Source organism: Thalia democratica, chromosome 9, assembly GCF_965202585.1.
Source record: "Thalia democratica chromosome 9, ktThaDemo2.hap1.1, whole genome shotgun sequence".
In the NCBI taxonomy this organism is placed as follows: Eukaryota; Metazoa; Chordata; class Thaliacea; order Salpida; family Salpidae; genus Thalia; species Thalia democratica.
The window spans coordinates 18,140,838-18,158,439 of NC_139173.1; the positions used below are offsets into that span (position 1 = coordinate 18,140,838).

General features: G+C 24.8%; 1 protein-coding gene across 1 annotated transcript; it reads right to left on the minus strand.

Moving 5' to 3' along the window:
* Positions 1–14,125: 14,125 nt before the first annotated feature.
* Positions 14,126–15,260, minus strand: LOC145844870 (D-galactoside-specific lectin-like). Its single transcript, XM_082952290.1, has 5 exons — positions 15,245–15,260; positions 14,790–14,931; positions 14,553–14,731; positions 14,261–14,414; positions 14,126–14,154 (listed from the first exon to the last, which is right to left on the minus strand). Exons 1-4 carry the CDS (start codon positions 15,258–15,260, stop codon positions 14,275–14,277), a joined length of 477 nt encoding a protein of 158 aa, XP_082808416.1. The 3' UTR covers positions 14,126–14,154; positions 14,261–14,274.
* Between the last annotated feature and the right edge of the window lie 2,342 nt (positions 15,261–17,602).

Consider the following 17,602-nt stretch of genomic DNA (forward strand, 5'->3'; position numbering starts at 1 on the left):
AGACCTGTAAAATAATAGAAAAAAATTAAAAGCACAAACTTTATACTTCATATACTTAGTATAACTATTGATGTCCTACTTAATAGATACACTTATTACATTTTGAATCTATATTAGGCTTTATTTTTTATGTCTGTTATTCTTTACAGAAACAAAGACCTGACAACATTTTATTGTCAGTGACATGCTATTAGGCAAATGTAAAGCAATTGTATACAAAATAAATTTATTTTAAAGTGTGTAAAAGTAAGTTTCTAATCTAATATATACCACCTCCAAATCAAACACTTTTAACTTATATATTTCTCTTTGAGTGAAATGTTGTAAAATCTAAACCCTATGGTGAACACAATGGACATAAATTACTTATAAGTAAACAAAAAAAAGTAACTGACTGTTAAACAGCTCAAAAAAAAGTAAAATATATTAGTTTATATATAAAAAGTGTAGTTCTCAAAGTATTCAGCATCCACATGTGTATCATTCCTGTTGACAACATAAACGAAACTTGATCAACTTTAGTGCTTCCTTCATGACTTATACTTCATTGTTTTTGTAAAATTTTTTTTTTATAATGATCTACAATGATCAAAGATTAACGAACTAACTTCTTTTATCTTTTAAGTTGTTTTGATTTTTTCAGAGAGACGTTTTAAAAATTAAACTAAAATTTGTCAAAAACGGGTTATTCTGATAGCCAGAATTAAGCAATCTTGGATTAGCGCTTTTTATTATTAGCAATTATTTTTATTCTCAACATAAATAGTTGCATAAAGTTAAATTTAGTTAATATTCAATCAAAAAAAAAAAAAAAAAAGATTTTAATCGGTTTCGAACCTGCGACCTTCTGATTACTATTGACGATAAATACTGATCAACAATCGTAGAATAATATTTATAATTTGTGATAGTTATACTTTATTTACATTCCAAATAAACATCTTAAGCTAAAATTTAAAACTAAATAAAATAATAACCCTAATAAAGTAAAATTAAACTTCCTCTGAAGCAAATAATTGCTAATAATAAAAAGCGCTAATCCAAGATTGCTTAATTCTGGCTATCAGAATAACCGTTTTTGACAAATTTTAGTTTAATTTTTAAAACGTCTCTCTGAAAAAATCAAAACGACTTAAAAGATAAAAGAAGTTAGTTCGTTAATCTTTGATCTTTGTAAATCATTATAAAAAAAAGTTTTTACAAAAACAATGAAGTATAAGTCATGAAGGAAGTACTAAAGTTGATCAAGTTTCGTTTATGTTGTCAACAGGAATGATACAAGTAGCATCCACTTAGATGCTTGCAAATTAAACAACCAACTAATTTTCAAAAAATCAGAAAACAAGGAATTTATTCTAATCAGCAACAAACGTTTCTCACAATTCTCTTTTGCATACTAACAATTGGTACCTAGCAGCACCACCCCAGGCAGATATACAACATTGAATATGCAGATAAAACAAACTGCAATACACCATTTTAAAATTACTCATATCCAAACAATGCCTCAACTTTGAAATTAAATTCAACTTATTTAAAGCTTGAAATTAAAGCTTTTCCCATTCACTTTGTCATCTAATACCTAGATATGTAACATTTTTACTCAGCTCAATAACCAAACCATAACTTTACATTTAAACAAAGACAATTTAATCAAAACAAAATAGTTTAGTTACAAGCAATTTCAATTATAAAATAAACATTTATTTTAAGTTTAAGCTTTTCTTGTGTTTTTATAGTCAAAAAAACCAAGAAAGTTAGTATAAAATACTGTTGTATAATTATAAAATAAAATTACTAATAGTTTAGCTTTAATAGATGTACTTATTTATGCTTCGATGAGCGCAAGGCGCCAGCTTCAGTTTAAAATTTTAAGTTTAATATAATTACTACTTATGTAACTTTTTTTGGTAGTATTGTGGTCTGTGGACTTGCAAATTACAAATAAGAACATTTTACAAATAAGAACATTTTTTGCTCCAATTCATGAAGAGGTAAACTTAGTTTAAAAGCGGCCATTATTTTCAAACTATTTTTTCGAAAATTGTCCAAAATTATGGCATAATTTTATCTCAATAATGATACCTGATTTAACTCCATAAAACGAGCTACAATAACTACATTTGTGCCTTTTTGTTACCGAATTTCGTGAATATGGTAAACAGTTTCTAAAAAAAAGTTTTTATTTACATTTTTTGATGTCTTTCCAAAAATTCAGTAGTACTTTCAGGGCAGTTTTAGGGTTTTTAATTCTTGAATAACTCAAAAAGCCTGATTTTTTTTTAGTCAGATCACACACCATATATGTTGTTGTTTATTAAACGACAAAAAAAAAGCGCTCACCAAAATTTGTCTAAGGACTTGGTAAACAAAAAAGCGTTTTGTTTCGGTTATCAACTTGTAGACTACTTGGATACAAGTTAACGTCTTTTCCAGGACTTACAACCAAGAAACTAAAAAAATCCATAAATTTATATTCTTAGACCCAGAGCCACAACTGTTTTATCGATTTTCGTAAGCAATATTTTAAGTCCATTAATTTTTATTGAAAATATCAATTTCTAAAAAAATAGTAAAACTCTTAAACTTTGAGTTTTAAACAACTTATATTACTTTTTTATAAACATAATAATATGATATTTAAAATAAAACATTAAATGTTTACGTATAAGTAGTTCAGGTATTTTTATGAAATTTTTATACGTTAATTCTACATAAAGTATAAAATAACTTTAACTTAAACTAAAACTTAAAAAAAGTTACTTTTTACACAAAAAAATCGAATCTAGTTAGACTTAAACTTTTATAACTTAAAGAAAGTTAATGCGAAAGAATAAACATAGTTTTTTAAACAATAAGTCTAGTCCTATTTAATCCAACTACATACAACACTTTGTTTAAATGTTTAGTTGCCAAAAAACTCACTACCCGCTAGAGCAGGGTTTCCTAAACTCATTTTCTAAAACGCCCCCTTTTCAGAAATTTGAAAAATAATCGCCCCCCACGATTTTACAAGGTAGTTTTTCTCTTGAGTACAAACTTTTGAGCCGAAAAAATTGTGTTCGAAATGTAATTTAGTCTGGTACTTCTTATCCACGCACTTTCGAGCTGTGTTTTAGGGTAGTTTACAGGGCTTGAGAAAATAAGTTACATTTGTTTTCTTATAAGCCCAGTAAAGTGTATTAAAACACTTAATTATTAAAAAGCTATGTGTAATCTGTAATCAATCCTGTTTAGATATAAATTGTTTTGAAACTAATGAAACTTTTAGGGTAGTGGTGGAAAACTTTTGTAGTCAGCAATTCATATTTACTAAAAAATCTTTTCTAGTTTCAAATCTTTAAAAAAATGCAATTGCGGGCTGCATAATTTAAAAAAACTACATATATGAAAGTTAAAAAAACTGGAGCAAAATTGTAATAAAAAGATTTAGTATTATTGTGATCTAGGAAAACCGTTGTGAACTGAAAACCAAATTGAAAGTGTATTTCAAAATATTAAGTATCAAAAAACTAAGTTTTGTTTATTTTGCACAAGTAGTTTTCAAGTTACTTAGCGGGTCGAAATTTGACTGGATTTTTAACCGTACGTTACCCATCTGAAATCTTAGCTTAAACCTGACATTATAATAATCTCTCATATAACGAACTTCGGACATTTAGAAGTTAATACTAAGTAACTTATTTAAGCCGCACAAAATACTTAAATTATTTTATAAATAGGCATAAACTAAAATTACTATACCAGAGATTAAAAAACTATAAAAGAATGAACAGTTTATTTTATACATAATAAAATAAAAATTAAAACATAATTTCTGATGTAGTTTGAGGAAGTCTGACCGACTGGTTGATTATCTCACATCAACATTAAAAGTGGTTTCATCAACAGCTTCAGTTAATGCAGTAAAGTTATTAATTTCAATGCTAAGATATATTATAAGCAATTTAGTTGTAAAGTTAAAAAACTTGTTTTAAACTATATGTTTTGTAGTAGAATACCATTTAATAGTGTTTGACTTGGAATAACTGAACCTAAATTTTAACACTTTCTTTTTTCTTAATTGAAGTTCAAAAAAAAATCAATAGTTTTACAGTTAATTCTGTGAACAAAAAGTAATCGATTAAAAAATTCTTTTAATTAGGTTAAAATTTTGTTATGTAACTGTAGCAGTCTTTTTGATGGCTTATTTAATACTGTTTAAATTAATTTTTTTTTAGTTATTAGCCTCTAATAATTTACCAGAAAAAAGTAGTGAAAAACTAAAAGCTAGTGCTGAACTAATAAAATAAACAACACATTCAATTGCTAATATATTAAAAAAAGATAAAATAAAAAACAGTTGTATTAATAGTTTAAAATTCCTTAGTATACAAATTTTTTAACAATAATAAATAAAGTAAGAAAATGAAATTGATTTTAGGAATCTTTTAAATGAAAAATTTGAAGTCATTTCAAATAGAGACCTCAAATCTATACTCTTTTAAAACAAAAAAAATATTTGAAATAAAAACTTTAATGGTTATCAAGATTTTTTTATTTATACAGATTAAACAAGTAATAACAAAAATATGTCAAATAAATTTCTTTAAAACAAATACTTTAATCACTACGCTATAAAAACTTTTCGTGTAATGTAAAACGACACATATTAACTACAAAATTAACCAGGTCAAAATAAAACTATTAACAGATTTAAAACATAAACCATTTAATGAATACAGTAGACATCCGCTTAAGTTTTCACTTTGAACAAAATCAAAAAGTGCAAACTCAAAAATTATTACCATTTTTTTTACAAAATGATAAATTTAAATATTTTTTATGCAATAACGTTATGCATAAACATGAAATCAACTAAAACATAAAACAAACATTCTTTAAAAAAATAGATTTATATAAGCTATTAAATATTATGTATTTTTTGTTTTGGTAATACTTAGTTAGTAATAGACTTTAGATTTTAGAAAATATAAATTTGCAATTTTATTGGGTAAAAAGTGCGAACTCAAGAGGAAGTCTACCGTAATTAATACTTATTAGGCCTTACGCAAACCTGTGATAGAATAAATAACTTAATAAAAAATTTATTATAAAAAGACTACTTAAATACAATACAAACCAGGTTGAATAAGAAGTATTTTAAAAGATCAAATAAAAATAAAAAAAACTTTCGTAAAATAATGTCTGCTACTGAAGTCTAATAAAATGTGAAGGATGAGGTTCATGACTGCTTGCAAGTTTTTCTAATCTGATTCTTAATTAGTAAAGTAAAGCCTCCTTTACAAATATCTAGATTAGATCTTTTGCTCAAGATGTTGATAACTGAACTGAAAACTTTCTCAACAACATAGCTAGAAGGAAAAACTATAAACAACAATCTAAATTCCTCTCAAATGATTGGTTACTTTTACTTTAGTTTTTGTTGAGTCCAAAAGCTTTCATATCATTCTTTGGAAAAATTTACTTTAAGTTCAAGGTCAGTTTGTAAGTCTGAGAAGGTTTCCTGTTAGTCGTTTACTTCAAAAAGATCTGCTCGAAGGGATCCATATTTTTATCAATATTATAGCTTTTTTGTGTCAAATCGAAATTTTACTACTTAATATGTAGAAATTGTTAAAAGTTCCAGATTTTTTAGGTTTTTTTTTGCCTAAATTGTCAAATTCTAGGTTTTTCCAGGTTTCTAGGTAAATTGGCAACCCTGTATAGTTTTATTTCTTAGTATAACTTAGTGACTTTTCAAAAAACAATTGGAAATATCATGAGGTGATATAACTATCACCTCATGATATTTCCAATAAAAATAAAAGTATACAGGGTTGCCAGTTTACCTAGAAATTTAATAATGTATAACATAGATTTTTACAAACCATTTATGATCCCAAATAACATATATGTCAGGTTATAAAATGGTTAGAGGGATTCCGATCGTCTATGATCTATGTTATTGTTAAATAAGAAAAAATATAAATGAAAATATGTAATTTACTTGAAAATAGGAGTCATAAGTATTTGAATTTTTTCTCTATATTTTACATAAACAAAATAATCTTTTTTTGTTTAAGTTTTACCTTAGGGTAGGGGTGGGCAACGTAAATAATTGACGGGCCGGATCCAAAAAAATTTAGTCCTCAGCGGGCCGGAGCATTTCGAGAAAGTGATCTACCGGATTCAGTTGGATCCTTTTTTAGAACCGGATCTTTATTCAAAAGTGTTATCCGGATCCGGCTTAGTCCTAATTTTAGACAAGGTTTCGTATCCGAATATGACTAATTTTAAAAGATTTGGATCCGACTGGATGCTAATTGATCTGGTGTTTTAAAATTTTTAATCAATTTATTAACTACCAAGGTTCTAAAGTCTAAAATGCTAAGTTAGTTTTTATTAAGTACTCAAAGTTCTATATTTATTACAACTCTGGACCGAATTAATACTAGTTAGTTTTGTAAAAACAATAACTTACTTACTAAAAGTTACTCGACCATAAGATTTCCAACTAAAACATTAAAAAATTTTAACTATTCGAAATTATCTAATTTTGGTAATCCTTGGCTAGAGGCTACATTAATAATATTATTCAGAAGTTAACAAACGTTACAATATTAAACTACTATCTTTTAATTTAAAAAACTTTTAAAGATTCATTTAAAATTTTATTAGATTGTAAACTGCTATTACAAATATACACAAATAAATTTCCCAAACAAATTATGCTTAAAATTAATGACAAATTATTTTGAAATATTGTATTCAGTTGGTCACCATTAAACTTATCCATTTAGTTAATCAAAAATCCCCTAATTAAAATATCAGTAGAAGAAAAGAGTGCAAGCTGTAGTCTCAACTTGGAATATTCTACTAAAATGTAAAATTGAGCAGTTTTACTTAAAGTAGGTGTCAACGTTACTAAAAACTACTTTTCTTAACATTTATAAGAATAACTCACTACACATCTGGGAAAGACATCCATTTTTTACATGTCATTTTTTATGAAAATCATTATGATAGGTACGATCATCAAAGTTAGTTCAGCAAACATTTTTTTGGATAGTTTGAGAAAAAGACTTAATTGAGAAAGAATTAATTCAACTGACTTGAAACAGAACAAGGTACTATAACAAAAGAGTGTTTTTATTACTACAAAAATTAAAAGCCATTTTTAAAAACGTTGGTCTATATTTTTCAGGTTATAGTCTTACAGTTTATTTTAAGAAATTAATTTAAAAAATGTTTTGTACAAATTTTGTAATATTTACATTTGCTTGTAAGATTTCATATAAATTTTGAAAATGCCTAGCGGGCCGGATCATCCACTCGCGGGCCGGATAAATTTTGTCCGCGGGCCGGATTCCATTTAAATTGAAAAAAGGTTTGGGGGCCGTTCATTTTGACTCCGGGGGCCGGATCCGGCCTGCGGGCCGTACGTTGCCCACCCCTACTTTAGGGTCAAATATTTAAGAGCAAGCTAACATTAGTAAAATAGCAATATAAAAAGTAAAAATTTTACGACAGCCCAAAATTTTTAAATGGCCCCCTTACTAGTTATCGCCCACTTTGGGACCCTGCGCTAGAATCTTGATTGACCCTTTTTTTTGCATACTGTAGCTTGCCAGCGTAATTAAATAAAGACAAAAAAATCGAACTTTAAGTATACGATTTCAAATACTAATATTTAAATGCACTGTTTATAGTCAACTCTAAATGAGCTAAGTTAGACATCTTTATTTGTTAAATTTTTTGTCAATCAGCTCGCCGTTTTTTATATATGAAAATTTTTAGGAGTTAAAATAGCTGTTAACGACTAAAAGCAATAAAATTGTGACAAAGAAAGCATTTAACTTAAGCAGGAAAAAATTTACTCAATTTATGGCTAAAATACTTCCTATAAGTCATATAACTTTCAAACAAAATTAACTAATTATTTATTTAAACTAAAATTTAATTTAATTTAAAGTAGAAAGTTGTAGACTGCTGCTAATAAGGAGTTTTAAAATTAAAAAAAAGTTTAAATATGTTTAATAAACTAAGTAAATTTAAGTTAAAGTCATATACCGGATGAACAAAACTAAGTTCCATCTGGATATAGAACTAAATCGAGAAAATTTAAAATAATTAAAATATTAAATTAAATTTTAGTTAGTTTTGTAAACTAGTTCGTAACTTGTAACAGGTATGGAAAACTACTATAGTCGGTAAAATCCATTTACCTGTCAACGTCTACTAGCATTTTAAAATAAGTTTCTACAGGACATAAGGTTTTAGAAAACCTTACAGTTTTTTCTATTAAGTTTTATACGCAAAATTATATTGAAGCAGTATTTTTTAAATACTAATGTGTAGTTTGCACGTAAAATACAATAAATAGCACATACATTTGTTTAAAAATGATGAATTCATGTTTTTTTCTTAAATCTAAAATTGCATTGCACAGTTAAGGTTTCTGTTTGGTTCAATACACGTGCCGTCCTCTGATTATCTGAAACCCAGAGCTATATTTTGACTGATTTTCTATAGCCTGTACATCCCCTGAAAGCAAAAAAGAAAAAGGAAGTAAAAATAAGCTAGCATTACTTACTAAAAACGTCGTTTATTCAGAAAAAAAAACATATACATGTTAATAGTTTTGATTATGCGTTTTAACTAAGTTTTTAAATATGAATGTATAATTTATTAGTTGAAAGTTTTTTAATTTAATAGTTGAACTAGCTGTCAGGTCGAAAAGGTTAAAAATTCAAGTTTGATTATGTTATCAAAAGGAATTTATATCTAAAAAGAGCCAATTTTTAAAAAAAATCTTTTACTAAGTTGCTTGTAGTTTTCAATTACATTTGCCTACACAAGTAATAAAATATTTTTTTTTTTTGAAATAGAAAGTGAATTTTCTCTAAAAAATACTCAATGCTATTTAATTAACTTAATTACCTGTAGAAAATAGGTTCATTTGAAGCAAGTTTTTTACAATTTTAGTTTTATAGCAATAAAAAACCGGTTGTATTAAAGCAGATTCCCAAAATTTTGTTATGTCATTTTCATAAAAAATTTAGATCTTATTGTTTAATTATATATGCTTTGATTGTTATAGTTCTTTAAAAATGATAATGTTTATTCAACTACTCAACAAAAACAAAGCGAATTGTAGGAAATACTGCAACACCCAACCACCAAAATAAAAGTTGTCAAACACTATAGTAGAAAATTAAAAAAAACTAATTTAATTCGGAATTAAAAAAATAAATAAGGTCCATAAAAAATACTGTCATAAGAAATTACATAAGAGTTATTAGTTTTTATGAAATGAACTTAGCTATTTTGCTATGAATCAATCAATTAATATGATTTTATTGGTACGTATGCAAATAAAAACTAATGAGGAAGCTAACTATTGCCTTTTTTATAGATATGTTTTTCATAAACAACGAGAAAGTATTTATAAATATTTGTAAACCTACTTTACAACAAACATCAATTACGACTTGTAAAAGAACAACTATTTTGAATTTTTATATTCTTGATGGTAAATTGTGTCTTTTTAGGAACGTTTTGTTCTACATTAAGTTTTATTGCGGTATGTAAACACATTTTTTTATAAAAAACTATACTATTGATCTTTTAATATAGTGTTTATTGAGGATAAAAAAGCGCTCAAAAGGTTTTTATTAGGATTTGGTGTACGAAAAAACCTTTGGATTAATAAGTCGTACACTACATGCTTTTAAAATTTCTTACAGGCTAATCTAAACTTTTAAGTTTTAAACCTGAAGAAATAAAACAATAATCAAAATGAAATAAAGGAAAATTAAACGAAAACTAACTAAGATATGTGCTTACTTAAATAAGCTTTATTCATAATGTACTCAAAAACTTGTCTAACAAAATTAAAATTAAAATACATTATGAGCCTATATCTTAAAAATGGAACAAAAAATAAAATTTTTAGACCTAAAAATAATTTTAACTTAATTTATAAAACGGTATAAACAATAATAACAGCAGACATAAAATACTTGAAATGTAGGCCACAACTTTTTGAAAGAAGGTAAAATTTTAATCATTTGAAATATTGTTACGTTGAACTTTATCAGTATTTAATGCTAAAAGTTTAACTTTTCTTCCTTTTTTTATATTTTGATAGAAACAGTTAAAGAATTTTATATTTGAATAGCTAAAATTAGTTGTTTATTGAACAAAAACGAAAAAAAGATTTGCTCAAAAAATTTTTTGGTTCAATGACCTGGATACGCAAAAAGACCTCACGGTCATCGAGTTGCATACCCAAAATACTGTATAGATTTTATCAATTTTTAAAGAAATGAATTTGACCATAAACTCAACTTAACTTTTAAAATATATACATATATATATATGAGTACTGTAACACTTCTACATTATACATTTAATGAAAAAAAAAAAACAATAAAAATGAATAACAATAACAAAAAAGATGTCATTCTATTAGTTTTCTTTTTTTTCTGAATACTTTTCTAAGCCCATAAATGTAACTATAAGAAGCAAAAAGTATTTGCAAACTGATTAGAAAAAAGTTTTCTCAGAAAATTAGTTTAATTTATTATAAGCTAATTTAAGACAGTAGTCTCAGCTTAAAAATTTATATATATATAAGATGTAACGTTAAAAGGCGTTAAATCCTGGAGATCCTGATAAAACAGATGTTTTTCTGTTAAAACTTTATTCCGACTAACGGCGTTTATTCCTGACAAACGAAACGCCGTTAGTCGGAATAAAGTTTTAACACAAAAACATTGTGGTATATATATATATATATTTGTATGTATTAAAAGCTTATATAAAAAGTTCTGGTCGATAGTGCTCTACAAATTGAATAGGAGCTAAATATAAATTTGATTATATAAAATACAATAGGTTAACACAACTGTTTCTTATATGAGATATATATCCTCATATACTCATCAATAAGCTAAAGTTTATTTACAATGTTAAACAGAAATTTATTATAAAATTAGTATGACGTAGTAATAATGAAGTTTATTGTACAGAAAGTTAAGTTTGAAAATATACGCTTATCTTGTTAGTTTAAGAATTTATGCATTTTGAAAAGTTTGGTTAAGTTGTATTAGCAAAACGTTTTAAACTGTATTAGAAAAATGTTTTAAACTATATCAGAAAAATGTTTGAAACTATTCGTGTTCGCGGCTTGATTTTAATTTGATTTAATATTTAGGTAGTTTAATTTTGCTAAAAAAGTATTTTTGCTAATGAATGCATAAATTTTGTCTTTCGCTTTTCTTGTTTAGTGATATGTTTTTGTCTAATTTATCAATTTCTTTTTTTTTAAGTTGCAAAGTTTGCAGCCGAATTTAGTATTGAATTTTGTTTTTGTCCTGTTTAATATTTCCGATTTAATTTTATAGTTTGTATTGTTATCTTTTAAAATCCAAATGTAGTTTGCCAGTTCTGTTGTATGTCTTTTGTTAATATTGTTGAATGATGATTAGTGGTTTTTATATCTTTGTTTGAACGTATTTCCTTAGATTTTAAGTACTGCTTGGTTTTTTTTTTTGATGTTGTTGTTGCTTTATATATTATGCTTGACACTAGACATAGTCTCTTAATAAGCTAGCAACTTATACTACTATAAATACTTATAGTTTATGTTATTTTAAGTCTTAATGTTTGGATCGTTAGCAGTTTTCAATTTATCAAATATGTAGCATAAAGTTAGTTTGCTAACAAAAAATTTAAACATTAAATGAGATTTTTTATAAAATGTACTAAAAGAAATAAATAAACAAAGGTTTAAAGAACCATTTATGACAATTAATATTTTTCCCAAAATAGTACTAACCACTCTTTCTAAGAGCTGTCATCTTAGCATCATAATAGAGTAAGCTTATCAAAAAACACTCTAGCTGTTGATATAATCTTTTTAAAGTTTTTGCTACTCTTTAAAAACTTGTTGCAAAATTAATTTGGTATATGTAATGATATTTTTAGAAATTTTAAAACTTTAAACATATCACTTAAGCACTAAATGAATTTAGTTATCAGTATGTGTGATTTATTTTAAGTTAAAATCAACTGATTAGAAAACAGATTGATTTAATTATTTGTGTTTAAGTATTTATTTTACAAATTATTTTAAAAAGTTAGTAAAAAGTACAGCTAATTGCACAAGAACTGATCTGAATCTAATAAATCAAAAATGAAAAACTTATAGCAAACTATTGCTTTAAAAACTCTAATCAAACTTTAATGAGATTATGTTGTTTTAATTTTACATGGTTAAATTTATTGAAAAAGTGTATAATTTTAAAGAATATAATTTAAATAAATGCAAAGGAATTAAAGAACAACAATAAAATAACGAATATACTTATAACAACTTAAAATAAACTGTGTTTGATCGTAAAAGTCTTCAAATATAATAGTACATACGTTTTTAAAAAGGACAGTTTTTGTTGAAAATTTTCACAACAAACGTTGTGTTTTGTATATGTATCAATGATTCTGACAATTTGCAAACTTTTAGAGAAGTTTTTGTTGTGAATAGAAGACTTCAAACATTGAAATTTTTAGATAGACTAAATTTATATCTTAAAAACTATAAAAAAGGTATTTATACTGAAGTTTCATATAACTAAGTTTTCTTCAGTGACCTATACCATGTACGCTTTTCAAAAATTCAAGAACCACTAGTATAAAGTTATATTTTACCTTATCACTTTAATTTTAAAATTTCAGAATTTCTTAAATCTTTAGAGATTGAGAATAAACAACGATACATACTTATTTACCGGTTAACAAAATGCTGCTAATACCAAATATTTTAGGTAAATATAATTTTAAAATTTTACGATGTGCTTGCTAAGTTTTTTAGAAAAAAGAACATTATTATTATTCTAATTGTCAAAACTTTAAACATACTTCGCTAAACTAAAATATAATTATAAGTGTTTTTAGACTTAACTATTATTGTCTAATAGTCCAAACTAGTTTAAACCTGTTTATTAAAAAGTATACTTAATAGTTTATTTTTCTTTGTTTTATTTTAAAAAAGTAAATGTTTGGCTTTAATTTATTACAAAAAACTTAACTTAACAACGCACCTTATAGTTATAGCAAAATAACAATTTCTATGGATCAATAACTAAAAAATTTAATAATCTATAACGTAACAACCTACTTTTTAAATTGCTTTATTAAACATTTGTTTTTACTCATACAAGTTTGATGTAAACAACAAATAAAAAAGAATTCAAATTAAAATAGGATTTTACAAAATATTTAACTTCTTAGTATACAAGTTTTATGACTATTTCAAAAACTACAGTACAGTGGAGTTATTCTTACAACTCTTAAAAACCTTGAAAAAATAACTTTAAAAATAGTTTGAAAGCCTTAAATAAACCTTCTTAAATTGAGGTAGTTGTATATAAACTATTTAATTAGATTTTGTATTTAACTTTTTTTTGAGACATATAACTTTCAAAAACAAAGATTTAATTTTTATCAGAATATATTTAAATAAAGTATAATAGAAAGGTTGATGTAGAGTCAATTTGTATGAAATTTAACAAAAATTTTGATTAAAGGTTAGTTTTTAATTTATTATTAAATATAACTTTTGATACAGTAAAATTTTACTTTTAAAAACTCCTTTAATGTTTAATTATAAGTTATTTATTTAATTTTTATACTTCTATACGATTTTAAAGATCCTTATGAATATTTGTATATCTTACATAAGTTTAAGTGCGCAGAATAACTTAATCTAATACAAAACAAGTCAAATTTAAAGTATGTATGGCAGAGTTTATTTAAATGCCTTATGTTTTTTATAACAATTCATGTTGGGCACGTTGTTATGTACATAAAGTTTAGGATCATACCTTTCTATAAACCAGGTCTTTAGACTATACTTTTAAAGATCAATTATTTTAAAAGTTCTAAAAACTAATAAATTAACAACAACATATAACAAAATTATTTTATTTAATATTGACAAAAACAAAACATTTTTTTAATGTTAATTAGTAATTAGTTCATGCAATACACAAAAAGCGAACTTTAAAGTCCTTGCAGTATTTTGAAAGTTGTTTTTTCTGCTTAATGTTTTGGCAAACTAAACCTTTTGTGGGGCTCATTTCCACATAGTTTCCTGATACTGAAATCGGGCTGCAAATTTTTATTAGAATAAACATAAAAGTATAGTTAATATAAAACGATTAAAATGTATATATTAAACTGATGTTAAAACATTTTTTTATCTGTTATTTATTACCTTCCGTTAGTGAGTTAACCTTCTACTGCGATTGGGTTGTCACATATCTGTCCAGGATACTGTGCTTTCAGACTACTGAGAGTTTCCCAGTCACCTGTACCGCTCGGGTTATCTCTATCGAAAAACTTTGTCCAATAGACTTTGCACTTTTGTTCTAAAGTTTAGATTTTTCCATAAAGGTTTTATAGTATTTTTCTATTTTATAAGTTTTTCTACTTTAATATTAAAAATAATATTTGCTTTGTTTTTAAACTTAGTATTTTATTTCTAAAAGTATTAATTTTCAATTTACCACATCCCCATGTAACTGTTAGGTATTTGTAAGTTCCAACACATGGATCTCCACCTAAAGCAAAGTTAGAAGCAACTAAAACACAGCTGTTTTTACCATCGCAGTTTTTTTTGACAATAGTCGGAGCTGTTTTTGAAACACAACCACCGGCAGGAAACTTGTTGTTTTTAGATGGACACCTGAAAGTTAGGCACTCAAGTAAAAATTAAAAATTTATGTTTATTTTAATTCACTTACGTGTTATGGTTGTTTCTTCCATAGAAAACACTGAATATTTTTATCTTCTCATTTGCCTTGCAACCAATTTTTAAAGCTTTTCCTTCGCAAACAAGACTACTTTGAGAAAAGGGAGGCAAAATTGGAAGAGGAAATTTAGAAACTGTTAAATTTTTTGTTGAAAAATTGTAGCTTTTATATAGATAACAAAACACAAAATTTACAGTATGCTATTTTAAGTATTTATGTAGGTACATACTTTTATACAAAAATTTACAAATCTGCTTTGATTTTCATCAAATATTTTTAACTGTACAAAAAATTATTAACTACTAAAGTTTTTTTTATAAACAAAAAAATGTTGTAAGATATTTGATAATGAAGATACAAAAGTATGTAGATACAAATAAAAGATACAAATACTTTAAAAACACGTAATTAGGTTAGAATTCAATAGCATACAATCTATATCGTACTAGTAGTTTCACTCATGTAATCAAAAACGTCTAAAAAATTTCTTACTCTCTAATGGTGAAATTAGTTTTTGCGAAACGCATAAGTTTGCAAAAACTATAGACAGTATTGTGATCAAAATTATCTTCATTTTTTATGACTAAATGAATCTATGTAAGATAGAATACTTTTATGTAGCATAGAAAAATATGTCGTTTATATACGTTTTAGAAGCAACAAAAAAAAAGAGTTCGACCTACTTAACTGTTGCCCCTGGCAGTTTCGACCACAATAAAATTTTACTACTTTAATTAGCTTTAATTTTCTTTTTAGTATCAGTTCGGGTACTTCCTGAAAATTTCTCCGTATAGATGAAAATTTAACATTGCAGATTTTTTTGTAATAAATACATTCTGTTTGTAAATGAAACAAATTTAAACGAACTATAAATGTGTTTTACACACGATTATTAAATATAAATCATACCGTAGTTTACTTTTTAAGTGTTTGATTATTGATGAAAAAGTCACTCGGCTTATTAACTTATAATGTTTTTAAAATAATTTTTTTACGATTAACGAAATGTAGATAATTCTTAATTTATAAAAAGTCATTTCGTCAATGTTTGTAAATTGCTGTATTTTCTTTTCTAAGTAAATTGTTTTAATTTAAAATGTTCATATAAATAAATTAAATTGTGTTTTTTTTTTTTTGGTCTATTGTTTTTATACTTTTACTGTAAAATATCATTAAAACGAGCTTGATTACTTACATTTAATACTAATTTTTTTTAATTAAACTTTAAAAATCTCTTCTGCTATAACTTAACTAAACTTTTATATACTTAAAATAGAGTTTTATTTTTAAAACATAAAAAGTGTGCAAATATATTTATTTTCGGGTAACTTTTTTTACTAAAAGAATTTATAATTTTTTTACGATGATCTTTTAAGCTATTAGTTTTTTTAGCTAAATTTAAAAGTTTAACACTTTAGTTTATTTACGGTACTCATATTTAATCATCTCTTCTAAATTATTGAAAATTAATTTTTAATATAGGTGTTTTTTAATAAAAACGTCATTAATAAACTTAATAATGTTTAGTTTGTACCTTGCAGTATTACCCTAAGACAGACTTACTTTAGTTATTTTATCAATAACTTTAATATACTTATATTTCTAATTCATTAAAAAAATTAATTTTACAATATGTTGTTTTACTGCGTATTAATTATTTAAACTTTACTTTGGATAAAAATTAAATTTTAAAATTTTACAAGTATTATATTTAAAAAACCAACTAAAAAAATTATAAACTATATATTTAAATATGTGCTTAACTATTCCTGTTTTTAATTTTTTTTTCTAAAAAGTAAAATAAACATAACTAAAGTTAGTTAAAAAAAAACATAACAATTATTTTTTTCTTCAAGCCCTTTAATTTAAAATGATAACGTTTTTGTCTTTTATTAACAGTAAATTTAATTAACTACTTTGTGCGAAGTAAATTCACCAAGTGTTTTGTTTAATTGTTTTTAGAATAGATAAACTGCTAAAACATCAACTTAAATTAGTGTTAAAAATCAAAGCTCATAATACCTTAGCTAAATTTTATAATTTATTTTTTTATGAAAATTTTTATATAGTGTAAAACTTAAATCTATTTTTCTTTTATGTCAGAATACATGGTTTATATACAGTTATATTTGTAATTATACTTACATTTGTAGTTGTAGTGTAGATATATATCCAAAATATAAAACATTTAACAGCTTCAAATAGTTTAAAAATATATTCAGTTTTGGAAGCACACATATATAAACTTTTACAATTTTAATTATTAAAAAAAAACTATAATAAGTAAGTATGCTTAAGTTGATTGCTTTTAGCCTAAAAAACTTTTTCTAACAACTAGATTTTTTTTCTGTAAAACTATTTTGAGTTAAGTTTCATGTTTTGTTTTTTAATTAAAAGTTATGTAACTTAAAATAGTGAAGTAATTACTGGTATGGTAAGCATATCGATGGCTAAAACTTCTTTCTTTACAATAAGTCCTCTAGCCATCAATTTTTGTTGTGTTCAATAAACCCTTTTTTTTAAACTTTAAATTTAAGTAAAAATTCTTTATACCTACTAATTTAACATAGAAATATTATTATGAACCTTTAGGCCTAAAACTTCAATATTATGCAAATAGTTTTCGTTTTCTGAGAAATGATGCATATTGACTAGTTTTTAAAAGAAATTTTGTTAAAAATTAGTTTAAAATATTTTGTTAAAATTTAGATAGCAATTACACTAAGATGTAAACAGTGTCGAAATAATTTTTAATAAATTTCAAATGCTCACTTTAAAATATAATCTTATAAAATTTACTTTTA

Coding starts and splice junctions, on each gene's coding strand:
- LOC145844870 (XM_082952290.1), bottom strand. Junction 14,732..14,789: donor GGAAGAAACAACCATAACAC/GTAAGTGAATTA, acceptor CCTAACTTTCAG/GTGTCCATCTAAAAACAACA. Junction 14,415..14,552: donor AACAGTTACATGGGGATGTG/GTAAATTGAAAA, acceptor TCTAAACTTTAG/AACAAAAGTGCAAAGTCTAT.